At 44.6% G+C, this 13,502-nt stretch overlaps 2 protein-coding genes across 2 annotated transcripts in view; one reads left to right on the forward strand and one right to left on the reverse strand.

Moving 5' to 3' along the window:
• Positions 1–13,502, reverse strand: part of ZNF343 (zinc finger protein 343) — a 127,018-nt gene that overhangs the window by 108,023 nt on the left and 5,493 nt on the right. The window lies entirely within an intron of this gene.
• TMC2 (transmembrane channel like 2) overlaps positions 1–13,502 on the forward strand; it is a 100,770-nt gene that overhangs the window by 43,108 nt on the left and 44,160 nt on the right. Inside the window, exons 6-9 of the mRNA XM_034947002.3 lie at positions 872–970; positions 3,379–3,521; positions 5,707–5,854; positions 10,661–10,849. Coding sequence (XP_034802893.2) covers positions 872–970; positions 3,379–3,521; positions 5,707–5,854; positions 10,661–10,849 — 579 coding nt within the window. The remainder of the gene's footprint in view (positions 1–871; positions 971–3,378; positions 3,522–5,706; positions 5,855–10,660; positions 10,850–13,502) is intronic.

Raw genomic sequence — 13,502 nt, forward strand, 5'->3', positions numbered from 1 at the left:
TGGCTCATGCCAATAATCCCAGCACTTTGGGAGGCCAAGGTAGTAGGATCACTTGAGCCCAAGAGTTTGAGACCAGCCTGGGCAACATGGCAAAACCGTGTCTCTACTAAAAATACAAAAAATTAGCTGGGCATGGGGGTACACACCTGTAGTTCCCGCTACTCAGGAGGCTGAGGTGGGAGGATCACTTGAGCCAGGGAGGCAGAGGTTATTGCAATGAGCCGAGATGGAGCCACTGCACTCCAGCCTAGGTGATGAAGTGAGAACCTGTCTCAAAAAAGAAAGAAAAGAAAAGAGAAAAGAGAAGAAAAGAAAAGAAAAGGAAAGGAAAAGAAAAGAAACGCTCTTCTGTACTTTTTCACATTTTTTACAATGAGTGTGTGTTACTCTTAAAATCAGGAAAGCAATCAATGTTATTTAAAGAAGAAAATAGGGCCGGGCTCAGTGGTTCACGCCTGTAATCCCGGCACTTTGGGAGGCCAAGGTGGGTGGATCACCTGAGGTCAGGGGTTCAAGACCAGCCTGGCCAACATGGTGAAATCCTGTCTCTACTAAAAATACAAAACAGCCAGGCATGTTGGCAGGCACCTGTAATCCCAGCTACTCGGGAGACTGAGGCAGGAGAATCACTTGAACCTGGGAGGCGGAGGTTACAGTAAGCTGAGACCGTGCCATTGCACTCCAGCCTGGGTGACAAGAGTGAAACTCCATCTCAAAAAATAAAAAATGAATTAAATTAATAAATACATAAAGAAAGAAGAAAATAGGTGTATTCCGCTCTGAGAAGGAAAGCATTTACCCCAGTATATGAATGTCTCTGTGTGTTTGTATTTCCTCCACTCATACTTGTGTCATTGTGTTTCTGCACAAGGTACTGATGGGCATGCCCTATGGGAGTATTCCCAGAAAGACAGTGCCTCGGGCTGAGGAAGAAAAGGCCATGGATTTTTCTGTCCTTTGGGATTTTGAGGTACTGTTGTCAACATGCCAATGAACTTCCATTTGTGATTATAAAGCCTAAAGATTGCGTGAATAAGTATGAAATAGTGCGTTTAATTATTGAAAAACCATTGCTTTAATAGGATCCCAGCACTAAGCTAAATGAGCTTGCAAACCATGTCTCTGCACAGTCCACTTGGGTCTCCTTCATGCACTGCTCTCTCCAGCCACACTCTCACAGATGGGGGCTCCCCATGCAGCCACTGCACCTCTCTGTCTGCCAGGTCTCTGTAAGGTGATCTCACGGTATGCTTTTCTTTCCTCATTCCCACATTAAGACCCCAGATCTAACTCCACTCCAGGCTTCCCCAAAGTTTCACATGACATCTTCAACTGAATGTCCTACTTGCTCTTCAAATGCAACACCTATCCAGCCAAAACCCACATCTCTTTTTCCCAGCTCCTTTATTGGAATCACCATTCATCCAATCATCCATGTCTGAAGCCTGAAAATCATCCCACGCTTCTCCCTCTTCCTCACCAACCACCCCCCACTGCCATCCAACCAACCACTAAATCTGAGCCTACCTACTAAATATTTCTTAAATCTTTTGTAAACCCAATTGTATTAGTTCATGTTCACACTACTACCTGAGACTGTGTCATTTATAAATAAATGGGTTTAATTGGTTCACAGTTCCGCATGGCTGGGGAGGCCTCAAGAAACTTGCAATCACAGTGAAAGGCAAAGGGGAAGCAAGGCACTTCTTACATGGCAGCAGAAGACAGAGAGCACAGGAGAAATGCCAGAAACTTATCAGAACAACCAGATCTCACCAGAACTCCCTCCCTATCATGAGAACAGCATGGGGGAAACTGTCCCCATGATCCATTCACCTCCCACCAGGTCCCTCCCTCAACACCTGGGGATTACAATTCAAGATGAGATTTGGCTGGGGACACAGAGCCAAACCATATCACCAATTAAGAACCTTGGCTTTTATTCCATTTGGGAATGAGAATCAGTGAATATCTGAGGAGGAAGAAAATCAGTGAATATCTGGACTGAGTAAGAAAAAGCCACGGAGTTTTTCATCCTTCGAGATTTCAAGGTGCTATTGCCAATGTACCAATGAACTTCCACTTGTGATTGTAAGGCCTAAAGATTGCGTGTGTAAGTGTGAAACAGTGGACTTGATTATTGAAAAACCAGTTCTTTAATCAAATAGGATCCCATCATTAGGCAAAATGCGTTTTTCCATCTCTTTTACCTTCACTTTGAATAACGTCCTCACTTTACCGGAACTACTGTCAGAATCATCTACCTCTCCTCCCTGCCTTGGCTTGGCTCCTAAAATTTCCATTCCCTTTGTTGCTGGAGTGATCTTTATAAAATGCAGATCTGACCCTGTCACTCCCCTACCTCAAATTTTCATTGATTCTCATTCCCAGTGGAATAAAAGCCAGTGTTCTTAATTGGGTTTACAAAGGAACTGTTCATGACCTGGCTGCTCCCTACCTCTCCAGTAATACCTCACACTTTAGTGCCCCAATGCCACCAAGCTTTGGGGAAGTCCCTGCACGCATCACACACTGTCATTGCCTCTCTGCCTTTGCTTATGGCCCTCTGCCTGCAGCACTCTTCCCTCCTTTGTGAGCTTCACACTCCCATGCCTCTGGAGGCTTAGTCTGCAGCTCCAAGGGCTTGCTAAGGCTGGGAGGCATGGCTGTAGTGCTGCCCACAGCAAGTCATTGCTGCTGCCATCCTTCACTCTCAAAGTCAGATTGGAGACCCTTCAGAAAGTTATTTGAAACAGGGGTTCCCAACTATACTGTTACTAAGGATTCCTTTTTTTTTTTGAGACAGAGTCTCCCTCTGTTGCCCAAGCTGGAGTGCGCAGGCATGATCTCTGCTCACTGCAACCTCCACCTCACAGGTTCAAGTGATTCTCCTGCCTCAGTCTCCCAAGTAGCTGAGATTACAGGCACCTGCTATAACACCTGGCAAATTTTTATATTTTTAGTAGAGACAAGGTTTCACTGCGTTAGCCAGGTTGGTCTTGAACCCCTGGCCTCAAGTGATCTGCCCACTTCAGCCTCCCAAAGTGCTGGGATTACAGGCGTGAGCCACAGTGCCCAACCCCCTATCCCTAATTTGATCCCAAATGTTAACAACACTCTCTTCTCCCTCCCATGTCTCCATGCACTCTATGTAATGAGGAAATAGAGGGAATGAAGGAGAGAAAGAAGGGGAGATATGGAGGGGCTCTGGAGCCACTGGAGGAGGTGAAGGGAAGAACAAGAACATCTGGAACTCTTCCTTCGGCCCTTAGATTCGGTTAAGACTCTGAGAAGGAAATCCCTGGTAGAATAGACATGTCTGGTAACCACCAGCTCTGAGCTTACCAACCCAGAGCATTTGGCTTTGCTGTCCCCCAGGGCTATGTCAAGTACTCTGCACTCTTCTATGGCTACTACAACAACCAGAGGACCATCGGGTGGCTGAGGTACCGGCTGCCTATGGCTTACTTTATGGTGGGGGTCAGCGTGTTCGGCTACAGCCTGATTATTGTCATTCGATCGTAAGTATGACCATCTCATCTGCAGGCTTTGACTTCACAGCCACAGCTCACTCTCCTGGCCACTCTACGCCTACCTCCCTTCTGGTGGGGCATTCAGAGAGAAAACAGGAAATTAACACAGAAACCATATGCACATTATAATTTGTGGTATGAAAGACATGAACCAGGCCATGTGGGATGTGCTGGGAAATAGGATTGAAACCCCTTTGGATGAGGCTGAGAACGCCAGCCATGCTGAAATTCTGGGGAGCAGCATTTTAGACAAAAGAAGAGCATGTGCAAAGGCCCTGAGGCCGCAAATAGCCTAGTGTTTTCCCCAAACTGGCAAAAGGCCAGTGTGGCTTGAGAAGGAGCATAGTACCTAGTAAGGTAGGCCTGGAGGTTTATCAGGCCTGTTTTTGCTTTTGTCCAGAGCTCAGCTTCCTCCAAAAAACTCTTCTGCTCCTCCAAACTCTAGCTTGTGTGTTAGAACCAAGGCTGGCATATAGAAAGATACAACCAAATAAACTTATACTAAATAAATGTATGTGGCAGTGATTAACCATGGCGGCCTCTCTGGCCCCAGCTCTACTTGTCTCTGTGGTCAGAAGTGGCCTTTTAATATGTCTGTAACTCTTAATTCCTATTCTCTGAAAACTTGGCCCAGCCCATGGATTGATTGCCTTCTTCAGAATCAGGGGACCCCATCAGCTGTGGCTGGGGGTCGCAGAGTGGAAGGCACTGTCTCCTACACAAACCTATCCACCTGGGCCCACTCTCGCTTCAGCACAGACATGAGGGGTCACTTCTCCCAGAAGAGTGTGGGTGGCTGTGTCTCCAGGAGAGGAGTGGAGCACTGGGTAGAGTGAAGTCTGGGTACAGCCCCTGAAAGGGCAATGGGGACGCTTGGTTTTCTATCACATGGTCTCAGGCGGAAATGCTGTTGTTCCCAAGACCCTGCCCAGCACTCGACAGTGACCACTGGGTGATCTCTGACTGCACAGCACTATCAGGCAAAAGGAAAAGAACAAGGAGACAGGCTTGCTTTTATTCTTAGCCCTCATGTTGTTACTTTGTCCCTGCTCTCACCCCAGATAAGTATAGAAATATGGAAAGTTTTCGTGACAAACCAAAAAAGCTAACTAAGCCCTGTGGAACAGCAAATCCAGAAAGCCAACATGTTAGGGAAGATGACAAACCCCTCATAGTATCTTATAGCACCCCTGTTTGGAATTCTGTGATTCCCACAGGGTCAAACTCTAGGGAGCATAGGTTGAAGACAGGTAGGATGAAATAGGAAGGTCCAAGGTGCTTTCAGCCAAACTTGATTAAGAGAAGGATATATGACCTGATTGTATTAGGACGGTGCAAAAGTAATTCATGGTTTTGCAATTAAAAGTAGTACCGGGCCAGGCGTGGTGGCTCACACCTGTAATCCCAGCACTTTGGGAGGCCGAGGCAGGCAGATCACCTGAGGTCAGGAGTTCGAGACCAGCCTGGCCAACATGGCAAAACCCCATCTCTACCAAAAATACAAAAAACTAGCCAGACGTCCTGGCAGGTGTTTGTAATCCCAGCTACTCGGGAGGCTTAGACAGGAGAATTGCTTAAACCCGGGAGATGGAGGCTGCAGTGAGCCAAGATCAGGCCACTGCACTCCAGCCTGGACAACAGAGCGAGACTCTGTTACCAAAAAAAAAAAAAAAAAGTAGCACAACAAAGTAGCACCAGCCACCTCAGTGTGTTTTGCATTTTATATCAGAAAAAAATATGTGTGTGTGTGTGTGTGTGTGTGTGTGTGTGTGTGTGTGTGTTCTACCCAAGAAAATAGATGACTTAGAAGGGGACGTTCCTGTTTGAGAATAGACTCCTGTATAGAGTTCTCAAACTGCATTTGAAGATGAGTCAAGCCACAGGAAATCGGGTGTAGGGAAGAAAACATGGTCACGTGTCTTGTCTCCTGCAGGCTTTTTATTACCTCATTGATACCATGTGTGCTTTCAGGGGACTCTGAATGTGGGGGGAAAGGTGCCCTGGCTATCCTCAAAGCTGTCTTGGCTCAAGTCCCTGCCTGGCTTGTTTTGTCACTGAATGTCAGCTACCTGTTTATCTGTTACCTGTGTCCGAGACTGGCTAGGCCAAGGTTCCCTGGGGGTGACACAGCAGAAAGAGGGCAGACGTCACAACAGTGCTGTGTGCCCTACAGGATGGCCAGCAATACCCAAGGAAGCACAGGCGAAGGGGAGAGTGACAACTTCACATTCAGCTTCAAGATGTTCACCAGCTGGGACTACCTGATCGGGAATTCAGAGACAGCTGACAACAAATATGCATCCATCACCACCAGCTTCAAGGTAGTCACCCCAGGGCAGTTCCCACTTCCGGAGAACTCTAGGTCCCTCTGGTCATTGAGAGACTTCTCCCAGCTGGGACATAGAAAATAAGGTCCTCAAATAATTTGTGGCAAGAGCCTTCCCAGAAATGTGAGCCCAGTTTTCAAGCCCTTAAGTAAGAACGTTCGTGGCTGGTACCCACTGTCTGTTTCTTTTCTTTTCTTTTTTTTTTTTTGAGACAGCATCTCTCTCCCATTGCCCAGGCTGGAGTGCAGTGGTGTGCTCTCAGCACACTACAACCTCTGCCTCCTGGGCTCAAGCGATCCTCCTGCCTCAGCCTCCCGAGTAGCTGGGACTACAGGTGCCTGCCACTATGCCCAGCTAATTTTTTTTTTTTTTTTTGTATTTTTAGTAGAGATGGGGTTTTACCATGTTGGTCAGGCTGGTCTTGAACTCCTGACCTCAAGTGATCTGCCCTCCTGCACCTCCCAAAGTGCTGGGATTACAGACATGAGCCACCACGCCCAGCCTGTCTGTTTCTTAATATGACAGAGTATCCTGGATGCTGAGACCTGGTGCTGCCTGTTTCTACGTGAAACACATTTCTGCTGGAATAAGTGGAAGGACTCATTTGGGGAAAGCATTTCTCAACTTTTTCTGCATACTAGAATCACCTGAGGAGCTTAAAAGATCTCCTGGGATCCACTAACAGAGACTCTGATATAACTGGCCTGGAGTAGGGTCCTGACATTGGTTTTTCAAAAGCTCCCCAAGTGATTAGAATACTCAGAAAGAGCTGAGAACCCTGGTTTGGGGGTGTGGGAATAGAGAAATCAACACTGATGGCTGCACCAAAATCTCAGAAATCACCACGAAGAACTTATTCATGTAACCAGACACCACCTGTTCCCCAGAAAGCTAGTGAAATGAAAAAAAAAAAAAAAGAATTTGAACTTGGTAGTTGGAAAATAACAAAGAGAGAGAAAGGGAGACAGAGTGAAAGCTTGGTGACAGAAGGCTAGCAATATGGTCTGTGCAGATCAGTCCCACAGGGGCTGAGGTGGGCAAACCTTTGCACGTGTGTAGGATTCTGACTGAGAGGGTTCCTTCACAGACCTTGCCTCTACCTTATTTATTTATTTATTTATTTATTTATTTATTTATTGAGACAGAGTGTCGCTCTGTCACCCAGGCTGGAGTGTAGTGGCAAAATCTCAGCTCACTGCAACCTCCAGCTCCTGGGTTCAAGTGATTCTCCTGCTTCAGCCTCTTGAGTAGCTGGGATTACAGGTGCACATCACCATGCCCGGCTAATTTTTTTGTATTTTTAGTAGAGACATGGTTTCACCAGGCCAGTCTCAAACTCCTGACCTCAAGTGATCTGCCCGCCTCGGCCTCCCAAAGTGCTGGGATTACAAGCATGAGCCACCGTGCCCAGCCCATGTCTCTACTTTAAAATCACCATTTATTTTCTAAACAAGAGATTTTTTTTATGTGAAGTGCTGCTGACAAAGTTTCCATCATTTTCCAGTGAGACTGGGTGTTGTTTATTTATGTGACTGGTATAAAAACAGGCATGGGGAGTTCTGAAAACAAAACAAAACAAAACAAAACACAGTTCCATGAGATAATAAAAGAGTCAGAAAGTTTCCTGTGTGTACATGTCCAAAAAAAAGGTACAACAAAGCAGAAAAACCCTTCTGAGGGTGCATAATAAACAAAGGACTATTTTAGGGTTCTAAGTTGCAGTTGAAGCATATGTATAATTGAGTGGTTGGGTTTGCATATTTAAAAAATAAAAAGTATTTTTAGTAGAGATGGGGTTTCACCATTTTGGCCAGGCTGGTCTTGAACTCCTGACCTCAAATGATCCACCTGCCAATCCCAGCTACCCGGGAGGCTGAGGCAGGAGAATCTCTTGAATCCAAAAGACAGAAGTTGCGGTGAGCCAAGATCGCACCACGGCGTTCCAGCCTGAGTGACAGAGTGAGACTCTGGCTCAAAATGAATGAATGAATGGGATAATGTTTAAAAAAAAAAAAAAAAAGATGAAATCAACCCTATGTTTCTTTCAATCCACACACAAATAATTTCTTTACAAGAGAGGTTTGAGGAGGTCTACAGAACTATAGCTCATATAAAATAACCATCCAGCTGGGAAGCAAATGAATGAAGGCCAAAGCTGTAATGCTGAAGCACTGTACATTGTACTTTGCCCCCGTGATTGTAAAAACCATTCCAAGTTCTTCGTTTTGTTTTTTCTTTAATTAAATTTTTTGGAGACAAGGTCTCACTCTGGCTGGAGTGCCATGCCCAGTTAAATTTTTCTATTTTTTGTAGAGATGAAGTCTCTCACTATGTTGCCCAGGCTGGTCTCAAATTCCTGGCCTCAAGCCATCCTCCCTCCCTGGCCTCCCAAAGCACTGGGATTACAGGTGTGAGCCACTGCACCCAGCTCCCATTCCAAGTTCTTTATGGCTCAATATTTCTCCTGTCTGATCAGTCAAGCTTTCTTTCCCCCAGGACCTAGCAAAGCTCACATTTACACTGCAACTGTGCTTCCTTCTCTTTTCTTTGTCCCTCTCCTCTCTTGAATTCCTTCCTGCTGTCCACTGACTGATGCCTGCAGATGGCAGGGACACCCACTAGGAAAAGGGCTTGAGCTCAGCAACTCACAGCATGGGTTTCCCAGCCCTAGAGCCCGGTGGGCTTTGCAGTGCATGGAGCAGGGAGCTGACTCTGTCTCCTCTCCTTCTCCTTCTTACAGCAATGGGGGGCTTATGGCCACTTCCATCCAAAGCCAGGGTAGGGGTGACTGGGGGCTTTGACTTTTCCTCCAGGACTGTGAGAGAGGGACAAAGAAGATCAATGTCTTTGAAACACTTTGAACATGTGAGAAGTAAAATGACTTCTTTTGTAAGTTTATTAAAAGAGACATAATATACTTGTATAACAGAATAGATGTGAAAATTCTGTGAATTAAGACTTTGGGGTCTGGGAGAGCTCATTTTTCATCCTGGTTCTACCAATTACTCTGTGTCTAGGGCACAAGTTTAATAATCAAAAATCAATTTTTATATACTAACAGAAAACAATTTGAAAATAAGTTTAAGGCCGGGCACAGTGGCTCATGCCTGTAATCCCAGCACTTTGGGAGGCTGAGACAGGTGGATCACCTGAGGTCAGGAGTTTGAGACCAGCCTGGACAACATGGGGAAACCCTGCCTCTACTAAAGATACAAAAATTAGCTGGGTGTGGCTGGGTGTGGTGGCTCACGCCTGTAATCCCAGAACTTTGGGACGCTGAGGCGGGCAGATCACGAGGTCAAGAGATCGAGACCATCCTGGCTAATACAGTGAAACCCTGTCTATACTAAAAATACAAAAAAAATTAGCCGGGCATGGTGGCGGGTGCCTGTAGTTCCAGCTACTTGGGAGGCTGAGGCAGGAGAATGGCGTGAACCTGGGAGGCGGAGCTTGCAGTGAGCCGAGATTGTGCCACTGCACTCCAGCCTGGGTGACAGAGCAAGACTCGGTCTCAAAAAAAAAAAAAAATTTAGCCGGGTGTGGTGGTGGGCACCTGTAATCCCAGCTACTCAGGAGGCTGAGGCAGGAGAATCACTTGAACTTAGGAGGCGGAGGTTGCAGTGAGCCAAGATCATGCCACTGCACTCCAGCCTAGGCGACGCAGCAAGACTGTCTCAGAAAAAAAAAAAAGAAAAAAAAGTTTAAGTTCTATTAATAGTATCCAAAAAAACCCTATAAAATTCCTAGACATAAATTTAACCAAAATAATGTACAAGACCATTACACCAAAAGTATAAAATATTGCTGAAAGAAATTAAGAAACCCTAAGTAAATGGAGAGATATGCTATGCTGATGGATTAGAACAGAGGTTGGCAAACTATGGCCCACAGGCCAAATCCAGCCTGCTGCCTACTTTTACAAATAATGTTTTATCGAAACAAAGGCATTCCAATTTATTTACATCTTGTCTATGGTTGCTTTCATGCCACAATGGCATAGCTGAGTGGTTGTGAGAGAGACCATATGACCAGCAAACCAAAAATACTATCTAGCTTTTTATAGAATGAGTTTGCCAACCCTCGATTAGAAGACTCAATATTTTAAGATTCAGTTGGAATATATTTGACCTATAGACTTAACATAATCCCAATCAGTTACTGAAATCTCTCTGGGCCTTAGGGTCTGTAATGTGGGTAATAACAGTAACTATTCTACTGGTTTGTTGCTGGGATTAAGAGGGACAATGCAGCCAGGCACAGTGGCTCATGCCTGTAATCCCAGCAGTTTGGGAGGCTGAGGCAGGCAGATCACCTAAGGTCAGGAGATCGAGACCAGCCTGACCAACATGGAGAAACCCCATCTCTACTAAAGATATAAAATTAGCCAGGCGTGGTGGTGCATGCCTGTAATCCCAGCTACTCGGGAGGCTGAGGCAGGAAAATCACTTGAACCCAGGAGGTGGTGAGCCGAGATTGCGCCATCGCACCCCAGCCTGAGCAACAAGAGCAAAACTCTCTCAAAAAAGAAAAAAAGAGGGACAATGCACGGAAAGTACCACGTCTGACACATGGTGACTATTTAAGAAATCTAAGTGTTTCTTATATGTACTGGAATAGCAATAACAACAAACATATTTTTCTAAAGAAAATAATTATCCATAAGGCACAGGGCATTACATCATCTCCTCTGTATTATTTCATTTCTGGAAATATAGAAAGTACTATTTTCAGGGACCCAACAGCCATGGTTCTGGCATTTCTGGCCTGACATTTATGCACATCTCATTTTCACACATTAAGGAATCAATAGTGGATGAACAAGAGAGTAACAAAGAAGAAAATATCCATCTGACAAGATTTCTTCGTGTCCTGGCCAACTTTCTCATCATCTGCTGTTTGTGTGGAAGTGGGTACCTCATTTACTTTGTGGTTAAGCGATCCCAGCAATTCTCCAAAATGCAGAATGTCAGCTGGTATGAAAGGAATGAGGTAAGAAAAACATCGCTGATGAAGTGAAGGTTGATGGCAAATACTGAAATCACTGGTTCCTATGCTATTCATTTGATTTATCGAAAGTCTGGATTATAGGCTTGTTTTAATAAGTGAAATTACATCCCCTTCCAGTCAAATAGCATGAATATCCTGAAGAAAAAGTCACCTATTATTAGGTTTTGGGAACTGGCTTTTACAACTAGAAAAACTGGATTAGCAACTGGATAGCCACCTGTGCAACACCAATTACTAATGAGGCGATCCTTTCCTCACAGCTTTGCAGCGCCATACATCGTAAATCAAGTGTTTATTAATGCATGGGTATGATTCTGGACTCTCTTTTCTATTCCTGTTTGTCTATTCCTGCACAAATAACAAACTGATATACTATGCATTTACACTATGTCTTAATATCTGATAGAGCGAGTTTTCTCATCAAGCTCCACAATAAAACACATTAAGGTTTTATTGTGATAACACAGAATCCATAAACCTCTTTCGGAATTTGACATCTGTGGTCGTTTGTGAAAATGGCTACAAATTCTTCCTATCCTTGTATGCACATCCCTTTGCTTTCCTTTGCACATTCACGAAGAGGTGGAATCTGTGTCCTCCATCTTTTGAATCCACCTTAGCTTGGTCATGTGACTTGGTTTAGCCAATGGAACAATAGCAACCATGAAACATGCAGAGATTTGAAAAGTGCTTGTGTATTGTGACTTGCTCTTTTACTGCTTTTGGGAACCCTGAGACCTTCGTCATGTGAATAATCTCTGGCTAGCCTCCTGAATGATGAGACACATGGTCCAGTTATCTCCCCACCCTGGCCAATAGCCAGTAAACCACCAGATAGTTGAATGGAGCCATCAGCTATCAGCAGGTAAGGCCAACAAAAGAACGACCCAGTTAAGCCCAGTTTAAAAAAAAAAAAAAATGCTGCCCCACAGAATCATGAGCTAAATAAATTAATAATAAGAAAGAGTTTATCTTGCATTCAAACAGCAATTTAAAAAAAGAAGACAGCCTATCTTCCCCCAACAAAGCAAGAAAGGATATAAAAAAGGAAATATGGAATTGATAGGAGGACAAATATAAAGCACAAAATCAGATTTAAGTCTAAATATATCAGTGATTCTAACAGATGTAAATGGATTTGATGCTACAGTTTGAAGACAATAATAATTAGATCAAAACTGTTAAAGCTATGTGCTATTTATAATTAACCCATCTAAAACATCGGGACACAGAAAGGTTTAAAATAAAAGAATGGGCCAGTGGTTTCCGCTAATGGTGGCCTAGGTTATTTGGATCAAGTAATTAATTAAAAGCCCTAAAAATGCTCATTTAAAGAAAAAGCATACCTTGAAAACACTGAGGATCTGAAAACACAGTGAGAGACCCCCAAGACCAATTTTAAGTGAAAGCCTGTGACCAGAAATATAAGGGGAGTATCAGTGCCAAGTCTTATGCTCTGAAGGCAAATGCTGACTTTTCAAACACTTGTTCCTGTGCTCTAGTTCCATCCCACTAGGGCCAGTGTCTTAGCCTATGTTGTGTTAATTAGGTTCCTGCAGCCTTGATGTGCTGACTCTGTCCTAAGTTGGGAAGTTTCACAATAGCCAACTAGCAGTTCTTGAATTCCTGATTTATTTCCAGGCCTTCATACCCCATCAGTCACTCCACTAATGTTCAACACACAGGCAGTAATAAAAGGGAGGTAACAAACCACAACGATGGCTCCGGAGACCAACACATCAACAGATGAGCCAAGTGGGTCCAGAAGTCATTCAGGCACTGGCCAGCAGAAGCGGGCATCGCTGTTTCTCTCTTGCAGAGCTTCCAGCAGCCACTGCCAAAATCGGGAGAAGGTTCCAGAGTTCCCATGGGCAGAGCCTCCGAAGGCTTTTTTGAACAAGGCCAGGTCCTGGCTGCTTTTATGATCCTCCCAGATGGGTCTGTTCTCTTTATCTCAGCCAATGTTTCATTCTCTACCAGTTAATTTCAGGAAATACCAGGCAGCAGCAGGTGTTTGCTTATCACCTCAGTCCATTATATACATGCTTATCTCTTTGAGAGAGGGCGGAACAATTTCACTATGGGCTTAATGCTTTTTGACATGAGTGACTCTATTTTGAGACATTAGGATCACAAATTATGATATATGAGTTTGCTAGGGCTGTGATATTATTATATATTTCTTATTATATATTGGTCTGCTCCCAGTTTCTGGCACACAGCCCCTAAAACCCTTGGAATCTCTAAAGTGATCAGTGTTTTTTTTGTATGCTAGTAAGATGACTGGTGGCTGAAAGCTCCTATATAACCTCTGCATCTGGGCTGGCTGCCAGGGGAACCAGCCAGTGATTAGAAAATTGGAACTTTCAGCCGTATCCCGTCACCTCCAGGGAGGGGAGAGGGGCTGAGGTTGAGCTGATCACTAATGGCCAGTGATTTAATCAATCATGACTACATAATGACGCCTCCATAAAAACCCAAAGGGCAGAGTTTGAAGAGCGGGCCTGGAAGCTCCAAGCCCCTTGCCCATACCTTACCCTATGCATCTCTTCCACCTGGCCATTCCTGAGTTATATCCTTTGAAATAAACAGATAATCTAGTAATTAAATTGTTTTCCTGAATGATTTGCTTACT

This window comes from Pan paniscus, chromosome 21 (assembly GCF_029289425.2).
Source record: "Pan paniscus chromosome 21, NHGRI_mPanPan1-v2.0_pri, whole genome shotgun sequence".
In the NCBI taxonomy this organism is placed as follows: domain Eukaryota; kingdom Metazoa; phylum Chordata; class Mammalia; order Primates; family Hominidae; genus Pan; species Pan paniscus.